Source organism: Salvelinus fontinalis, unplaced genomic scaffold, assembly GCF_029448725.1.
Source record: "Salvelinus fontinalis isolate EN_2023a unplaced genomic scaffold, ASM2944872v1 scaffold_0002, whole genome shotgun sequence".
Classification (NCBI taxonomy): domain Eukaryota; kingdom Metazoa; phylum Chordata; class Actinopteri; order Salmoniformes; family Salmonidae; genus Salvelinus; species Salvelinus fontinalis.
The window spans coordinates 653,743-668,891 of record NW_026600211.1 but is presented as its reverse complement, the minus strand read 5'-3'; the positions used below and the strand labels follow the sequence as shown (position 1 = coordinate 668,891).

General features: G+C 43.4%; 1 protein-coding gene across 2 annotated transcripts in view; it reads left to right on the top strand.

Moving 5' to 3' along the window:
• Positions 1-2,806: 2,806 nt before the first annotated feature.
• The window catches only part of LOC129841855 (ADAMTS-like protein 4), a 47,336-nt gene continuing 34,993 nt past the window's right edge, over positions 2,807-15,149 (top strand). The window contains exons 1-4 of one of the 2 annotated variants that reach the window (XM_055910179.1): positions 2,807-3,327; positions 4,792-4,855; positions 12,253-12,866; positions 13,393-14,203. In XM_055910179.1, the coding sequence (XP_055766154.1) occupies positions 3,305-3,327; positions 4,792-4,855; positions 12,253-12,866; positions 13,393-14,203 (1,512 nt within the window). In that variant the 5' untranslated portion in view covers positions 2,807-3,304. Of the gene's footprint in view, positions 3,328-4,791; positions 4,856-12,252; positions 12,906-13,392; positions 14,204-15,149 lie in introns of both variants that reach the window. The other variant, XM_055910178.1, reaches the window with a different exon arrangement.

The following is a 15,149-nucleotide window of genomic DNA, read 5'->3' as shown; positions in this document are numbered from 1 at the left end:
ACAGTGCCATCCGTTTTGTCACCAAAGCCCCATATACTACCCACCACTGCGACCTGTACGCTCTCGTTGGCTGGCCCTCGCTTCACACTAGTCGCCAAACCCACTGGCTCCAGGTCATCTACAAGACCCTGCTAGGTAAAGTTCCCCCTTATCTCAGCTCGCTGGTCACCATAGCAACGCCCACCCGTAGCACGCGCTCCAGCAGGTATATCTCTCTGGTCACCCCCAAAACCAATTCTTCCTTTGGCCGCCTCTCATTCCAGTTCTCTGCTGCCAATGACTGGAACGAACTACAAAAATCTCTGAAACTGGAAACACTTATCTCCCTCACTAGCTTTAAGCACCAGCTGTCAGAGCAGCTCATTTATTACTGCACCTGTGCATAGCCCATCTATAATTTAGCCCAAACAACTACCTCTTTACCTACTGTATTTATTTATTTTGCTCCTTTGCACCCCATTATTTCTATCACTACTTTGCACCTTCTTCCACTGCAAACCAACCATTCCAGTGTTTTTTTTACTTGCTATATTGTATTTACTTCGCCACCATGGCCTTTTTTATATTTTTATTTATTAATATATTTTATTTGCCTTCACCTCCCTTATCTCACCTCACTTGCTCACATTGTATATAGACTTATTTTTCACTGTATTATTGACTGTATGTTTGTTCTACTCCATGTGTAACTATGTGTTGTTGTATGTGTCGAACTGCTTTGCTTTATCTTGGCCAGGTCGCAATTGTAAATGAGAACGTGTTCTCAATTTGCCTACCTGGTTAAATAAAGGTGAAATAACAAAAAAATAAACACTCACAAAAGTTCCAAAGGAATAGAGACATTTCAAATGTGTCTCTCTCTCTCTCTCTCTCTCTCTCTCTCTCTCTCTCTCTCTCTCTCTCTCTCTCTCTCTCTCTCTCTCTCTCTCTCTCTCTCTCTCTCTCTCTCTCCTGGTCTCAGAAAGCCTCATTAAACGCAGCACTCTGGCAATGAAAGGGTCAAAGATATGTGGCCAGAGTAAGAATGCCCGAGGTGTGTAGTGTCTATGTGTGTGGGTTGGTGTGTGAGGTAGCAAAGGGGTGCAGAGGTAGTTAGAGGGTAGTTAGGGCGAGGGGGTTATTGTTCCCCTGGGGTGGAACTGCCCCGGACCACAGTGCAATTACTCACTACAGCCACCCGAGACAAATAACAGATCTACAGTTATATACAGCACACACACACACACCCTCTTGTGTGATATGGTGATTACTTGCTAATCAGGGCTGTGTGGTTGGCTGTGCGTGTCCAACAGGTCCCACACTCTGGTTACTGCCTCTGAGATACAGGAAGAGGGATGGAGAGAAATAGAGAAGAGAGAGAATAATCCAGAGGAATTTAGAAAAAGGGAGAAAGGGTCAGGAGGGTCAAGAGAGAGAGCGAGAACAAGAAAGAAAGGGAGAGCGATGGAGAAGGGCACACAGCACTGGAGAGATTACCACGGTGACCACACACACAACCTGTTGTTACACTTTGATAATGGATCAGTTCTGTTGAGTATCAAAATGACAGCAGGTCTTTCACACACTCTCTAATACAGTGTAGTTAGTTACATTATAGGCTACATCCTGTGATACTGTGTGTGTGTGTGTGTGTGTGTGTGTGTGTGTGTGTGTGTTTATCCTCATCATTTCATACAACAGAATGTTAGTGTGACAGATGTAATCATAAGCCAGTTGTATAATGTGGTGCAGGTTTTAGATTGGTTTAGAGCAGTGTTTGATGTAGCTAATCTCCATCACCATCTCTGTACTGTAGTCATGTTGTGTTTCTGCTGGCCAAGAAAAGCACACTGTCCTCTGAGACCAGTAGCTCTGTGTTAGATCATACATACCCATACATTCTCTCTCTCTCTCTCTCTCTCTCTCTCTCTCTCTCTCTCTCTCTCTCTCTCTCTCTCTCTCTCTCTCTTCTCTCTTCTCTCTCTCTCTCTCTCGCTCTCTCTCTCTCTCTCTCTCTCTCTCTCTCTCTCTCTCTCTCTCTCTCTCTCTCTCTCACCCTTCCCTCTTCCCCTCTAGTGTTTAACTCATAAACCTGTGGCAAACGCAGCCGGAGGCAGTGACTATTCACTCAGGCCAGTCTTATCGGTGTTTGCAGACAACAAATAATGTCACTAAACTTAGTGCCGCGCCAGTTCCAGTTATGCTTTTGACCCGAAAATTATCGCCACCCCTCTGCCCCTCAACTGCTCCCCCGCCACTCTCTCTCTCTGATGTGGTACCGCGCGCGCTGCGCTTTGGGTCCACTTTTATTATCGCCCCTCCAGATTTGGAACTCACCGCGGTCAATGGCTTCCCTCGGGAACGCTCGCGCGCTGTACCATGTCGCTTCTATTCTTGATTAAACCGGTTATAAAAACGGGTTGGGACCGATGCATGCCAATAACAAACACATCAGAACTAAAACATCCACAAAGACGGACATTTCAGAAGTTAATAACAATAAACTATGCGGGTGTGTCTGTTTGGTCTGTCGACTATTCTCATAAGATATTTGCATGATTGATACAGTTCTGTGGAAGGATTCAGCCCCCCTAGTTCCAATAGACCTACGTTTTACAGTCGATGTTGTAAAACAATAGTCTTGAATTGTTTTAATTTAATTTATTGGCTCTAAAACAATAAGGGGGTTGCGTGCGCGCCACGGGGTGCAACTGTCATCGCTGCCAACTCTGAGCTCCCTGAGCAGTTGTCAACAATGAGTTGATGATTATTAGTGATCAGAACAAGTCTGTACAATAGAACATTCTTATAGAGGGTTGTTGTGCAACTCAGAAATCGGCTCTCGGTTACTCAATTATAGATTAGTCAGAGTGGTGCCCGCAGTTTGGTGTGTGCGTGTGTGATATGGAAGGGAGAGAGAGAGAACGATAAGAGAGAGAGAAACAGAGAGAGAGAGAGTTGTGTAATCTGTCCATTTTGTATCGTTATTTTTCTCCCCTTCAGGCCCCCCGGCTGCCAGACGTCACACCAGTTTAAAACAAGGACAAAAAAAGTTGTCGGGTGAACGAGAGAAAAAAACCTCTGAAACCCTTCCCCGATCCGAATCCAGGGAGGAGTGGGTGAGTGTGACAGAACGAGGGGGACCGAGAGAGAGAGCACGCGAAGGAACCCTCTCTCACAAACACACAGAAGACACAGCGGTTGTTCTGACTATCACCGAAAGGAACGGATAATAACTCACCCCGGGAATCAACAAAAACACATATACGGTGGTCAGAAAGTCGTTACCGGAGGGGGAATACTTCAGGGCGAGGCCACCGAGAGAATGCGTCTCAGGTTTCTGTGCAGGTAAATTGGGGGGACTCTACTGACCGATAAGCTGCTCCACGCTTTCATGTGTGCGAAAGGTTTCTAACCAAATTGTATTTCAGTGGCGATGTAGCCTACAGTAAGTGTAGTAGTGTACAGTAAGTATATGTTAGCTACACGCATTTAAAACTGTTGAAAAGTCAACTGTTGTGAATAAAGATCCCGTGTGTGCTATAGCATATAGGTGAAGCGTACACGCGCATGTGTTGCGTTGCATGGGCACGATATGTAGAAGGAATTTTCCCTCGGGCTGGGGTTGAGGTTAAAACTCACTATGTCTGGGCAGATTTAGTAACAGTTCCCACTCTCCCTCCCTGTCCACCCTCTCTCGCTCTCTCTCTCCGTTTTTATTCTACAATGTGCCACTGTAAAGAGAAACGTGGACGCGGGTAGGGGGTCGTTAGTTCAGGCTGAGCGGATCTGTTGTGTCAGGCTGTGCGGGACCTTTGTCTGTGGTTTTGGGATAATTGTTTAGTCTAGTGTGGGCCTGGGGACTGTGGGGAGGGTTTCAGTCCGAGGGGAGACGGTGGCGGTACACACACTGGAGAAACTGCACCAGTCACAGCGGTCACATGTGGCCTGCGGATTTGTGATTGCGGTGATGTTATTGGATCGTGGTGTGTCTTCACAGTTCACACAATAATTGTGTTGGTGCATCTCAAATTATCTACTTTAGCCCAGTGCGCATGAGTCCGCGTCCTGAGTTTCTAGCTATATAAAAGCACTTTAAAGGAACCTATAATCATGTGACCAACATAAACCAACACCAAAGCCGCAGGCCCCTCTCCCCAAGTCTCAAACTATTGAAACAAATGTACATGATGAGTTGGGATTGCGAGTGATTGCGTTTGGATGTGGGCTTGTGTGTTTAAAGCCACAGGGTGTGGACAGGTGGGAGGAACAACACGGCTGATGTTTGGACGCGTTAGTTTGTTTGCACCTTCTCGGCGCGGTCAGATTGATTGAGATGTATGCCGCTGCTGAACCGCCAGGTCAAAGAAACAGTTATTCCTGAATTCACACGCGGCGCCGGGAAAAAACGACTCATAGTGTGCACCTCTAACATAGCAAGGTCAGGAACATTCGAAAGAATGTCAACTGAACTGCTGAGAGTTAGTTTTACAGTATGTCCTATAATGAAAGAAACATTACGCACGGTGCTTTTACTCATGATAGAACGTTTATTAAACAGCTACTAGACAGGCTTTGGACTGTTAGGGAAAGAGAAGTATGTGTTGACTATTAAATTATATCGTTTATGAAGCTACTGAGGCGTTTTGATAGTCTTAGGATATGAGGATATACAGTGCATCCCCATAATACATCCTCTGTAAGGAAAGTCATCAAATCTGCTTCTGTTTACTAAACCCCTCTTCACTCTTCCTCTCTAACCCCCTCATCGTTTTATCTCCTCTCTCTCTCTCTTCCCTCCCCCTCTCTCAGGATTTATGTGCTGTGGGGTTTTGTGGCAGTCACATCCTCTCTGACCAAGGCTGAGAAGAAAAAGGTGAGTAGTGGTTTTACCATAGTGATGGTGATTCGAGGCGATTAGTGTCTGTAATCGTAGTTTAGGGTCCTGGTGGATTAGCCCATGAAAGCCTGTAGTGAGTGGTGCACCATCTCACTGTGTGAGCACCAGTGTTCAGTTCTGGCGCCGGGTCAGTGGCCGTGAGTCAGTAATGGTCTCGGCTCTGTGGCAGCTGTGTTTTTGTGATGTCACTCATTACCCAAGTCCCCTGGTGGCGGAGTGGTCTTCTGACACAGAGACAGAGACAGGTGTGGCCGTTATTTGACCTATTGTAGCCCTGGACATCCTCAGAAATAAAACACACGCATGCTCGCACACACACACACACACACACGCACACACACACATTCTATGTCCATATACCTACTATTACATACACATACAGGCATGTACTCTCTTTCTCTCAGAGTGGTGGTGCGCAGACTCATGTTCTGGTTTTTGCTGAATGGAAACTTTTGTTCAGGTCTTTCTCTAGCTGTTCTGCTAACCAGGCATGGACTCTCTCTCTCTCTCTCTCACACACACACACACACACACACACACACACACACACACACACACACACACACACACACACACACACACACACACACACACACACACACACACACACACACACACACACACACACACACACACACACACACACACACACACACACACACACACACACACACACACACACACACACACACACACACAGAGAGAGAGAGAGAGAGAGAGAGAGAGAGAGAGAGAGAGAGAGAGCTCTGAGTTATGAAATGAGAAACATTTAGACAGATCCACAGAGGAACACATCAAAGCCTTGCCTGTTACACACGCACATGCACACATAGCGCACTGCGTTCAGCATGCCAGGCCAGAGCTGGCTGTGCCACAGCACTTCCACAAGGCCATCCATCCATATTCCACACAGTTGATGATTTTATTCCTCAGTTCATAAAACTGCTTTAAAGCTACTGCCAGCATAAGTGAACTTAGCTTAGACGTCTTCTATTTCCTAGCCCGCTGAACAACATCCAGGGATTCTGGCATTGAAACTTTGACACCAATTGAAGGCAGATTTGCTCAGGCAGGGGCCAACAGAACTAGAGAGGCCTGTCTAGGAAACACTTGAATATGTTGTTACATGTTTACTACATGTGTATCCAACAAGCTCTCACAGTCTCACCTCAGAATTAAACGTTCCTTCATGTTTCTCAAACGTCAAACTTCAAAGATGTTCCAAACATCAAATTTCAAAGTGTTTAAGGGTAAGTTTATTTTTATTTTTAAAAATGTTTTATTAACCTATCCTCCACCCCCACCTCTTAGGAAGACAAACATATATATATATTTTTACAGCTTTTCTGCTACGTATACATACATTTTACATACACATTTTTCATACACATTTTACATACAGTGGGGAGAACAAGTATTTGATACACTGCCGATTTTGCAGGTTTCCCTACTTACAAAGCATGTAGAGGTCTGTAATTTTTATCATAGGTACACTTCAACTGTGAGAGACGGAATCTAAAACAAAATCCAGAAAATCACATTGTATGATTTTTAAGTAATTCATTTGCATTTTATTGCATGACATAAGTATTTGATACATCAGAAAACCAGAACTTAATATTTGGTACAGAAACCTTTGTTTGCAATTACAGAGATCGTACGTTTCCTGTAGTTCTTGACCAGGTTTGCACACACTGCAGCAGGGATTTTGGCCCAGTCCTCCATACAGACCTTCTCCAGATCCTTCAGGTTTCGAGGCTGTCGCTGGGCAATACGGACTTTCAGCTCCCTTCAAAGATTTTCTATTGGGTTCAGGTCTGGAGACTGGCTAGGCCACTCCAGGACCTTGAGATGCTTCTTACGGAGCCACTCCTTAGTTGCCCTGGCTGTGTGTTTCGGGTCGTTGTCATGCTAGAAGACCCAGCCACGACCCATCGTCAATGCTCTTACTGAGGGAAGGAGATTGTTGGCCAAGATCTTGCGTTACATGGCCCCATCCATCCTCCCCCCCATACTCCCCTGGAGTTTAGAACAAAAAGCTCTATTTTTGTCTCATCAGACCACATGACCTTCTCCCATTCCTCCTCTGGATCATCCAGATGGTCATTGGCTAACTTCAGACGGGCCTGGACATGCGCTGGCTAGAGCAGGGGGACCTTGCGTGCGCTGCAGGATTTTAATCCATGACAGCGTAGAGTGTTACTAATGGTTTTCTTTGAGACTGTGGTCCCAGCTCTCTTCAGGTCATTGATCAGGTCCTGCCGTGTAGTTCTGGGCTGACCTCACCTTCCTCATGATCATTGATGCCCCACGAGGTGAGATCTTGCATGGAGCCCCCGACCGAGGGTGATTGACCGTCATCTTGAACTTCTTCCATTTTCTAATAATTGCGCCAACAGTTGTTGCCTTCTCACCAAGCTGGTTGCCTATTGTCCTGTAGGCCATCCCAGCCTTGTGCACGTCTACAATGTTATCCCTGATGTCCTTACACAGCTCTCTGGTCTCGGCCATTGTGGAAAGGTTGGAGTCTGTTTGATTAAATGTGTGTGGACAGGTGTCTTTTATACAGGTAACGAGTTCAAACAGGTGCAGTTAATACAGGTAATGAGTGGAGAACAGGAGGGCTTCTTAAAGAAAAACTAACAGGTCTGTGAGAGCCAAAATTCTTACTGGTTGGTAGGTGATCAAATACTTATGTCATGCAATAAAATGCAAATTAATTACTTAAAAATCATACAATGTGATTTTCTGGATTTTTGTTTTAGATTCCGTCTCTCACAGTTGAAGTGTACCTATGATAAAAATTACAGACCTCTACATGCTTTGTAAGTTTGAAAACCTGCAAAATCTGCAGTGTATCAAATACTTGTTCTCCCCACGATACATGGTACTTTTATATAAAGCAATCATATAACAATAATACATTACCAAACAAAAATATCTTTAATCCCACCCCTCAGCCACTCTCAGCCCATCCCACCTATCACCCTCGTTTGGTTTCCATGTGCCATATATTTTTCAATTGTGCTGTGATGTTTTACATACATTTTGAATCTTTCTAATTCTATAGTATCCACAGATTGTGAGCTAAAGATGAAAGCCTTTCCTACGAGTATTATTATGTTATTTATTGATTCAAAATCGCCCAAAACTGCTATTTGTAAGGTTAATTTTAAATTAATGTTGTGATTTTCTTCACCATTCCTGAACCTGTGACCAGAAACAAGCTACATAGGGGCAATACCAGAATAAATTATGTAGTAATTCTGTCTCATCGCAGCAAAATCTACAGAGCTGAGATTGTTGTATGCCCCATATATATACCATTCTGTTGGTGGCAAGAATTTTGTATAATAATTTAAATTGAAAAACTTGAAGTGTTGTTTTTTGTACCAGTTCATAAACCATGTGCCGTGGAATCGGTACATCTAAATCTCTTCCCATTTATTTTGCTACCTGTATGGCACAGCTGTCAACATTTTCGTTCTCAAATGAAACTGGTATATCTTCTATTTATGCCAGTTCCTTTCAGCCAATTTGTATCTTTAATTTATGGCAAGCAAACAAGTTTCCTACCTTCTCCCTTTTCCACTTGCCTCCTCCATATTTGTGGTAATGCTGCAATCAGTTGGATGTAAGTTTGGATTGAGCAAACATTCCCCCCCAAAAAAATCCATAAAGAATGTGTTTTTATTCATCAGTATATTAGAGTTTAACCATAACATTTGTTGTAATATTTGTTCTATCTTTTCTGGGGGATAAAACTGAAATTGTAACCAGCTTTGTATGGCTTGTTTAAGAAAGGGCGATACTTTAAACAAAATTTAATTTTCAATTACAGAAAATGACAGCTTTTTGGAAATAAGAAGTTGTAATCTGTATAAAGGAAAAAAGGCAATTTTTGAACAAAGGATGAACCTTTCTTAATAATCTACTGGAGAACCATTTTGGGTTTTAATATAACTTATGTATGAGTAAAGCTTTTAGTGAGAGGTTTAAAGCTTTAATATTTAATAATTTTAGCCCCCCAAACTCATATTAATTATATACATAAGCACATTTAATTTTGTCTGGCTTAGCATTCCAAATAAAATGTTATATTTTTTGCTCATATGATTTTAAAAAACGACTCGTCTGGAGTAGGCAGCGCCATTCGTAAGTAAGTAAACTGTGATAGGACCAAAGAGTTAATCAATGTGATTTTTCCATAAATAGACAAGTGTTTACCTCTCCATGGTTGCAGAATCTTATCTATTTTTGCTATCTTTTTATTGAAATTGATTGTGGTAAGTTCATTTATATTTTTGGAGTTGTGAATACGAAGTATGTCTAATTCACCATCCGCCCATTTTATTGGTAAACTACAAGGTAGTGTAAACACTGTGTCTTTTAACGATCCAATATGTACTATGGTACACTTGTCATAATTAAGTTTTAGTCCAGAGAGGCTAGAAAAGTGATCAAGATCTTCATTGAAACTGTGCAGGGATCCAGATTGCGGACTTAAGAAAAATCTTGAGTCATCGGCATACATTGACACTTGTTTTTATCCCCTGGATTTCTAACTCCTTGATGTTCTTGTTGGATCTAATTTTAATAGCTAGCATTTCGATGGACATAATAAATAGATATGGAGACAACGGACAGCCTTGTTTTACTCCTCTTTAATGCTCAATACTCTCTGAGAAGTAACCATTATTTACTATTTTACGTCTGGGGTTGCTGTACATGACTTTTAACCCATCATATAAGAGATTCACAGAATATAAAGTAATCCAGGCATTTATATATACATTCTAGTTGTTCTTTATCAAACGCCGTTTAAAAATCTGCTATCAAGACCAGACCTGGTATCTTTGATGTTCCATAATGTTCAATTGTTTCAAGTAATTGTCGTATATTATCTCCAATATATCATCCAAACCTGTCTGGCCAGGATGAACAATATCTGGTAAAACCTTTTTATTCTATGAGCTATGCATTTCACCAGGATTTTTGGTGCCTCCAGTTTTTTAAATGGACTGGATCTTTATACTAACCATCACGGTCCTGTTTTAGTAGTAATGAAATCAGACCTTCTTGTTGAGTACCTGAATGTCTACAAAGAAAAAATATGCTAATAATGGAGTAATTAAAACATGTTAATAATGGATCTTTGAGTACATCAAAAAAGGTCTGATATACCTCTACTGGTATACCTTCAAGCCCTGGTGTTTTTCCAGACTGAAAATATTTAATTGTGTCAAAAAGTTCCTCTTCTGTAAGTTGGCCTTCACACAGGTCTTTCTGTAAATGTGTTAATTTTACCTTATTATTATTAGGATATAAAGCTTTACAGTTAACATCATTCAGTGGAAATGGAGGAGACTGAAAAGAAAACATTATGCTTAAAATATTTAATATACCAAATATAATTTGGTGAATCATGGATGACTCCATAATTTGTAACGAGTTTCTGTAAATTATTTTTGGTAACATTTCTATGATAAAGATTCAAGAAAACACCATCCAAATCGCTTTATTCTTGTAAAACATTACACTTGATCGTTCTTGAATAAGTACCTCCAATTCTTTTTGTTTTTTCTCTAACCAATTTTGTGCCTCTTTAGGCATTAACTTCTCTGGGATAGGTGGGACGGTAGCATCCCACTTGGCCAAAATCCAGGAAAAATGTAGCGCGCCAAATTCAAATATATTACTAAAAAAATCAATCTTTCATGAAATCACACATGAAAGACACCAAATTAAAGCTACACATGTTGTGAATCCTGATTTCAAAAAGGATTTACGGGGAAAGCACACCAAACAATGATGTTAGCTCAGTACATAGCCACAGAAAAACACAGCCATTTTCCCAGCAAAAGATAGTAGTCACAAAAAGCAGAAATAGAGATAAAATTAATCACTAACCTTTGATGATCTTCATCAGATGACACTCATAGGACATCATGTTACACAATACATTTATGTTTTGTTCGATAATGTGCATATTTATATCCACAAATCTCGGTTTACATTGGCGCCATGTTCATAAATGCCTCTAAAATATCCGAAGTAATTGTAGAGAGCCACGTCAAATAACAGAAATACTCATCATAAACTTTGATGAAAGATACATGTTTTACACAGAATTAAAGATACACTTGCTCTTAATGCAACCGCTGTGTCAGATTTAAAAAAAACTTTACGTAAAAAGCACACCATGCAATAATCTGAGACAGCGCTCAGATTTAACAACATTTCTCCGCCATGTTGGAGTCACTAGAAATACGAAATTACATCATAAATATTCCCTTACCTTTGAATATGTTCATAAGAATGCACTGCCAGGAATCCTAGTTCCACAATAAATCGTTGTTTTGTTCGATAATGTCCATTACTTATGTCCAATTAGCTACTTTTGCTAGCATGTGTAGTACACGTGTCCAAACGCTCGCGCAGATGCAGGCAAACGTCGGACGAAAACTTCATAAAGTTATATTACAAGTCGAATAAATTGGTCAAACTTAGTAGAGAATCAATCTTCAGGATGTTGTTATCATATATATCCAATAACGTTCCAACCGGAGCATTCCTTCATGTCTGTATAAGTAATGGAACGCAAGGAGATATCATGAGGAAAGCGCGTGAGCAAGAATTGGCAATCTGCCAGACCAATGACTGAGACACCTCCCATCCGGCCCCACTTCACACTAGAGGCGTCATTCAGCATTTTACAGACTGTTGACATCTAATGGAAGGCGTAGGAAGTGCAAACAGATCCATATATTACAGGGAATTGAATAGGCGATGACTTTAACATCGACCAGTCTCAGAATTCTCACTTCCTGTTTGGATCTTTTCCTCAGATTTTTGCCTGCCATATGAGTTCTGTTATACTCACAGACATCATTCAAACAGTTTAAGAAACTTCAGAGTGTTTTCTATCCAATCGTAATAACAATATGCATATATTGGCATCTGGGACAGAGTAGGAGGCAGTTCACTATGGGCATGCAATTCATTCAAAAGTGAAAATGCTGCCCCCTATATCAAAGAAGTTAACTCTGCATTTTTAAGGTTAGGGTTACGTTTAGGAATTAACTCAGAAATCTTAAGGTTAGGCATGAACTCTGAATGGTTAAGGTAAGGGTTAAGGTTTGGGATAGACTTAAAACAAAAACTTAAAAAACAACTTTCCATCCACCATCCCTGTCCGCAACACCCTTGAATGTAACAGCACCCTTGAATGTAACAGCACTCACTGTTGCCCCTAGTGGCTGGTTCCCACATCATCTCCCAACATCCTCAGACATGGATGGACGTCTAGTGACCTGGCTGGTTTATCATATGTTTGATGTGTTCTTGTGTGTGTGTGTGTGTTCGTGTTCCAGGCGACGGGCAGAAGATCTCGGCAGGTGGACAATAGTCCGGAGGGGGTGTGGTCTGCCTGGGAGGAGTGGTCAGGATGTTCTCAGAGCTGTGGAGTGGGCGTGTCACAGAGAACCAGAAAGTGTGAAGCCCCTCCCCGTCCCCTAACTCCTCCCCTCTCCCACTCTCCTCCAAACTGGGGAGGTTCATCATTCCTCTCAGGGAGGGCCGGGGGTCCCAACCATGGCTCTGTCATCTCCGCCATGCGCCCCTTCTACCCCCCTCATTACTCTAGCAACCAGCCATCCCAGTACGGGGGAGGAGGTGGGGGAGGGACAGAGAGACAGCCAGCCCCCTTCTATCCCCCCTCACTCCTATCATCCAATCAGAACCCAGGACTGTCTCTCTATCGGGACACTCCTATAGGAGGAGGGGCAGGAGCTGTGCCAGCGCAGTCCTCCAATCCCACATCTCCCCTCTATCGCCCGGAATTCTCATCACCCAATCAGGAGCCAGGTTCTGTTTACCGCTCCCCCTCATTTCCTGCCCCCCCATCCAGCTACAGCCAACCAGCACAGGCCGCCCGCCGGCCAGCCAATCCTGGAACAGGGAGGGCGGGAGGAAGTGGGAGCAGAAGGTCAGTGTTGCCCAATAGGGGGGCTCTGCCTGCTAGTAGGTGAGTATGATTGGATGATGGTGTTGGCAAGGAAACTGTTTACTGTAGACGTTGTTTTAGACGTCATGTAAATGTTAAGACGTTGTTGTTAAGGTGTTAGTAGTATGAGTTGAGTCATTCGGTTGATGTGAGTCATGGGAGTGTGAGTTGCTGTGCCATTAGATCACTAGTTCTGCTCAATATCATGACCTCCATACAGATAGACTCCTTAGGGCTCTCACTCTCGTGTGCTCTGCCTCTAACTCTCACTGTAGGCTGTAAGCTGTTGGCTCCAGTTGTGGAGAATGTCAATCATTTTAAGAGCAGATAAGAGTTCTGTCATCATGTGTAATATTTCCCTGTTTAAATCTCTCTCTCTCTCTCTCTCTCTCTCTCTCTCTCTCTCTCTCTCTCTCTCTCTCTCTCTCTCTCTCTCTCTCTCTCTCTCTCTCTCTCTCTCTCTCTCTCTCTCTCGCTCTCTTACTCTTGCTCTCTCTCTCTCTCTCAGGTCCTCTTCTATCCGTCCGGGTCAGTTTGGTTACGGCAGGGTTCCCTTCTCTCTGCCATTACACCGGCAGGCCCGCCACACTGAGCACGGCAATGCTACCATAGCAACCCTGGTACTAGAGACAGAGGGGCAGGAGGGAACTGTTGTTAACATTGACCAAATGGACAGATCCGGAGAAGAGAAGAGGAGGGGAGAGAAGGAGAGGGAGGGAGGCAAAAACCACAAAGGGAATAGGGGAGAGAGGGAGCATGAGAGGAGAGAGGAGGAAAGGAAGACAGAGGGGGAGAGTACGGAGTCACCTGTCGCTAAGGCATTAATAACGACAACTATAGCTAAACCAGAAAGGAATGGACAGAGGGACACGGACACTCACAGACAGATGGACAGACAGAGACAAGCTGCTGCGGAGCGAGGGAGGGAGAGAGGGAGAGAAAGAGAGAGAGTGCCCTCGACACTTCCTCACTCACACAGGCCATCTCCCTTCCAGCCCAACCACGACAGAATCATTGACAGACGCGCCCCTCCTCCCCTCCCCCCTCTGCCTCACCCCTACTCCCCCTCTCTTTCTCACCCCTACTCCCCCCCTCTCCACCGCTCCTCCCCCCAGCACAGAGAGAGAGAGTCCCCCTATGGGTTCAACCTTCAGGTCCAATCACCTCACCCTGGACCCCCCCAACCCAACATCTACCCCCTGCAACATCAGCAGCACCCCCACCCCCTGGCCGAGGGGGAGACAGGGGGACAGAGATTACCCCCCCAGAACTACAGGTGTTCGGGAGCAGAGCATGAGTATCGTCGGTGCTTCTCACAGGTAAGAGCAGATGCCTTGGGTCTTGAAATGCCTCAGTTCCTGTATGAGTGTATAGTTAGTAACACCAGTAGTTAACTAGGAGGTGGTTCCTGTATGAGTGTATAGTTAGTAACACCAGTAGTTAACTAGGAGGAGGTTCCTGTATGAGTGTATAGTTAGTAACACCAGTAGTTAACTAGGAGGAGGTTCCTGTATGAGTGTAGAGTTAGTAACACCAGTAGTTAACTAGGAGGAGGTTCCTGTATGAGTGTATAGTTAGTAACACCAGTAGTTAACTAGGAGGTGGTTCCTGTATGAGTGTATAGTTAGTAACACCAGTAGTTAACTAGGAGCTGGTTCCTGTATGAGTGTATAGTTAGTAACACCAGTAGTTAACTAGGAAGAGGTTCCTGTATGGGTGTATAGTTAGTAACACCAGTAGTTAACTAGGAGCTGGTTCCTGTATGAGTGTATAGTTAGTAACACCAGTAGTTAACTAGGAGGAGGTTCCTGTATGAGTGTAGAGTTAGTAACACCAGTAGTTAACTAGGAGGAGGTTCCTGTATGGGTGTATAGTTAGTAACACCAGTAGTTAACTAGGTGGTTCCTGTATGAGTGTAGAGTTAGTAACACCAGTAGTTAACTAGGAGCTGGTTCCTGTATGAGTGTAGAGTTAGTAACACCAGTAGTTAACTAGGAGCTGGTTCCTGTATGAGTGTAGAGTTAGTAACACCAGTAGTTAACTAGGAGGTGGTTCCTGTATGAGTGTAGAGTTAGTAACACCAGTAGTTAACTAGGAGCTGGTTCCTGTATGAGTGTATAGTTAGTAACACCAGTAGTTAACTAGGAGCTGGTTCCTGTATGAGTTTATAGTTAGTAACACCAGTAGTTAACTAGGAGTTGGTTCCTGTATGAGTGTATAGTTAGTAACACCAGTAGTTAACTAGGAAGAGGTTCCTGTATGGGT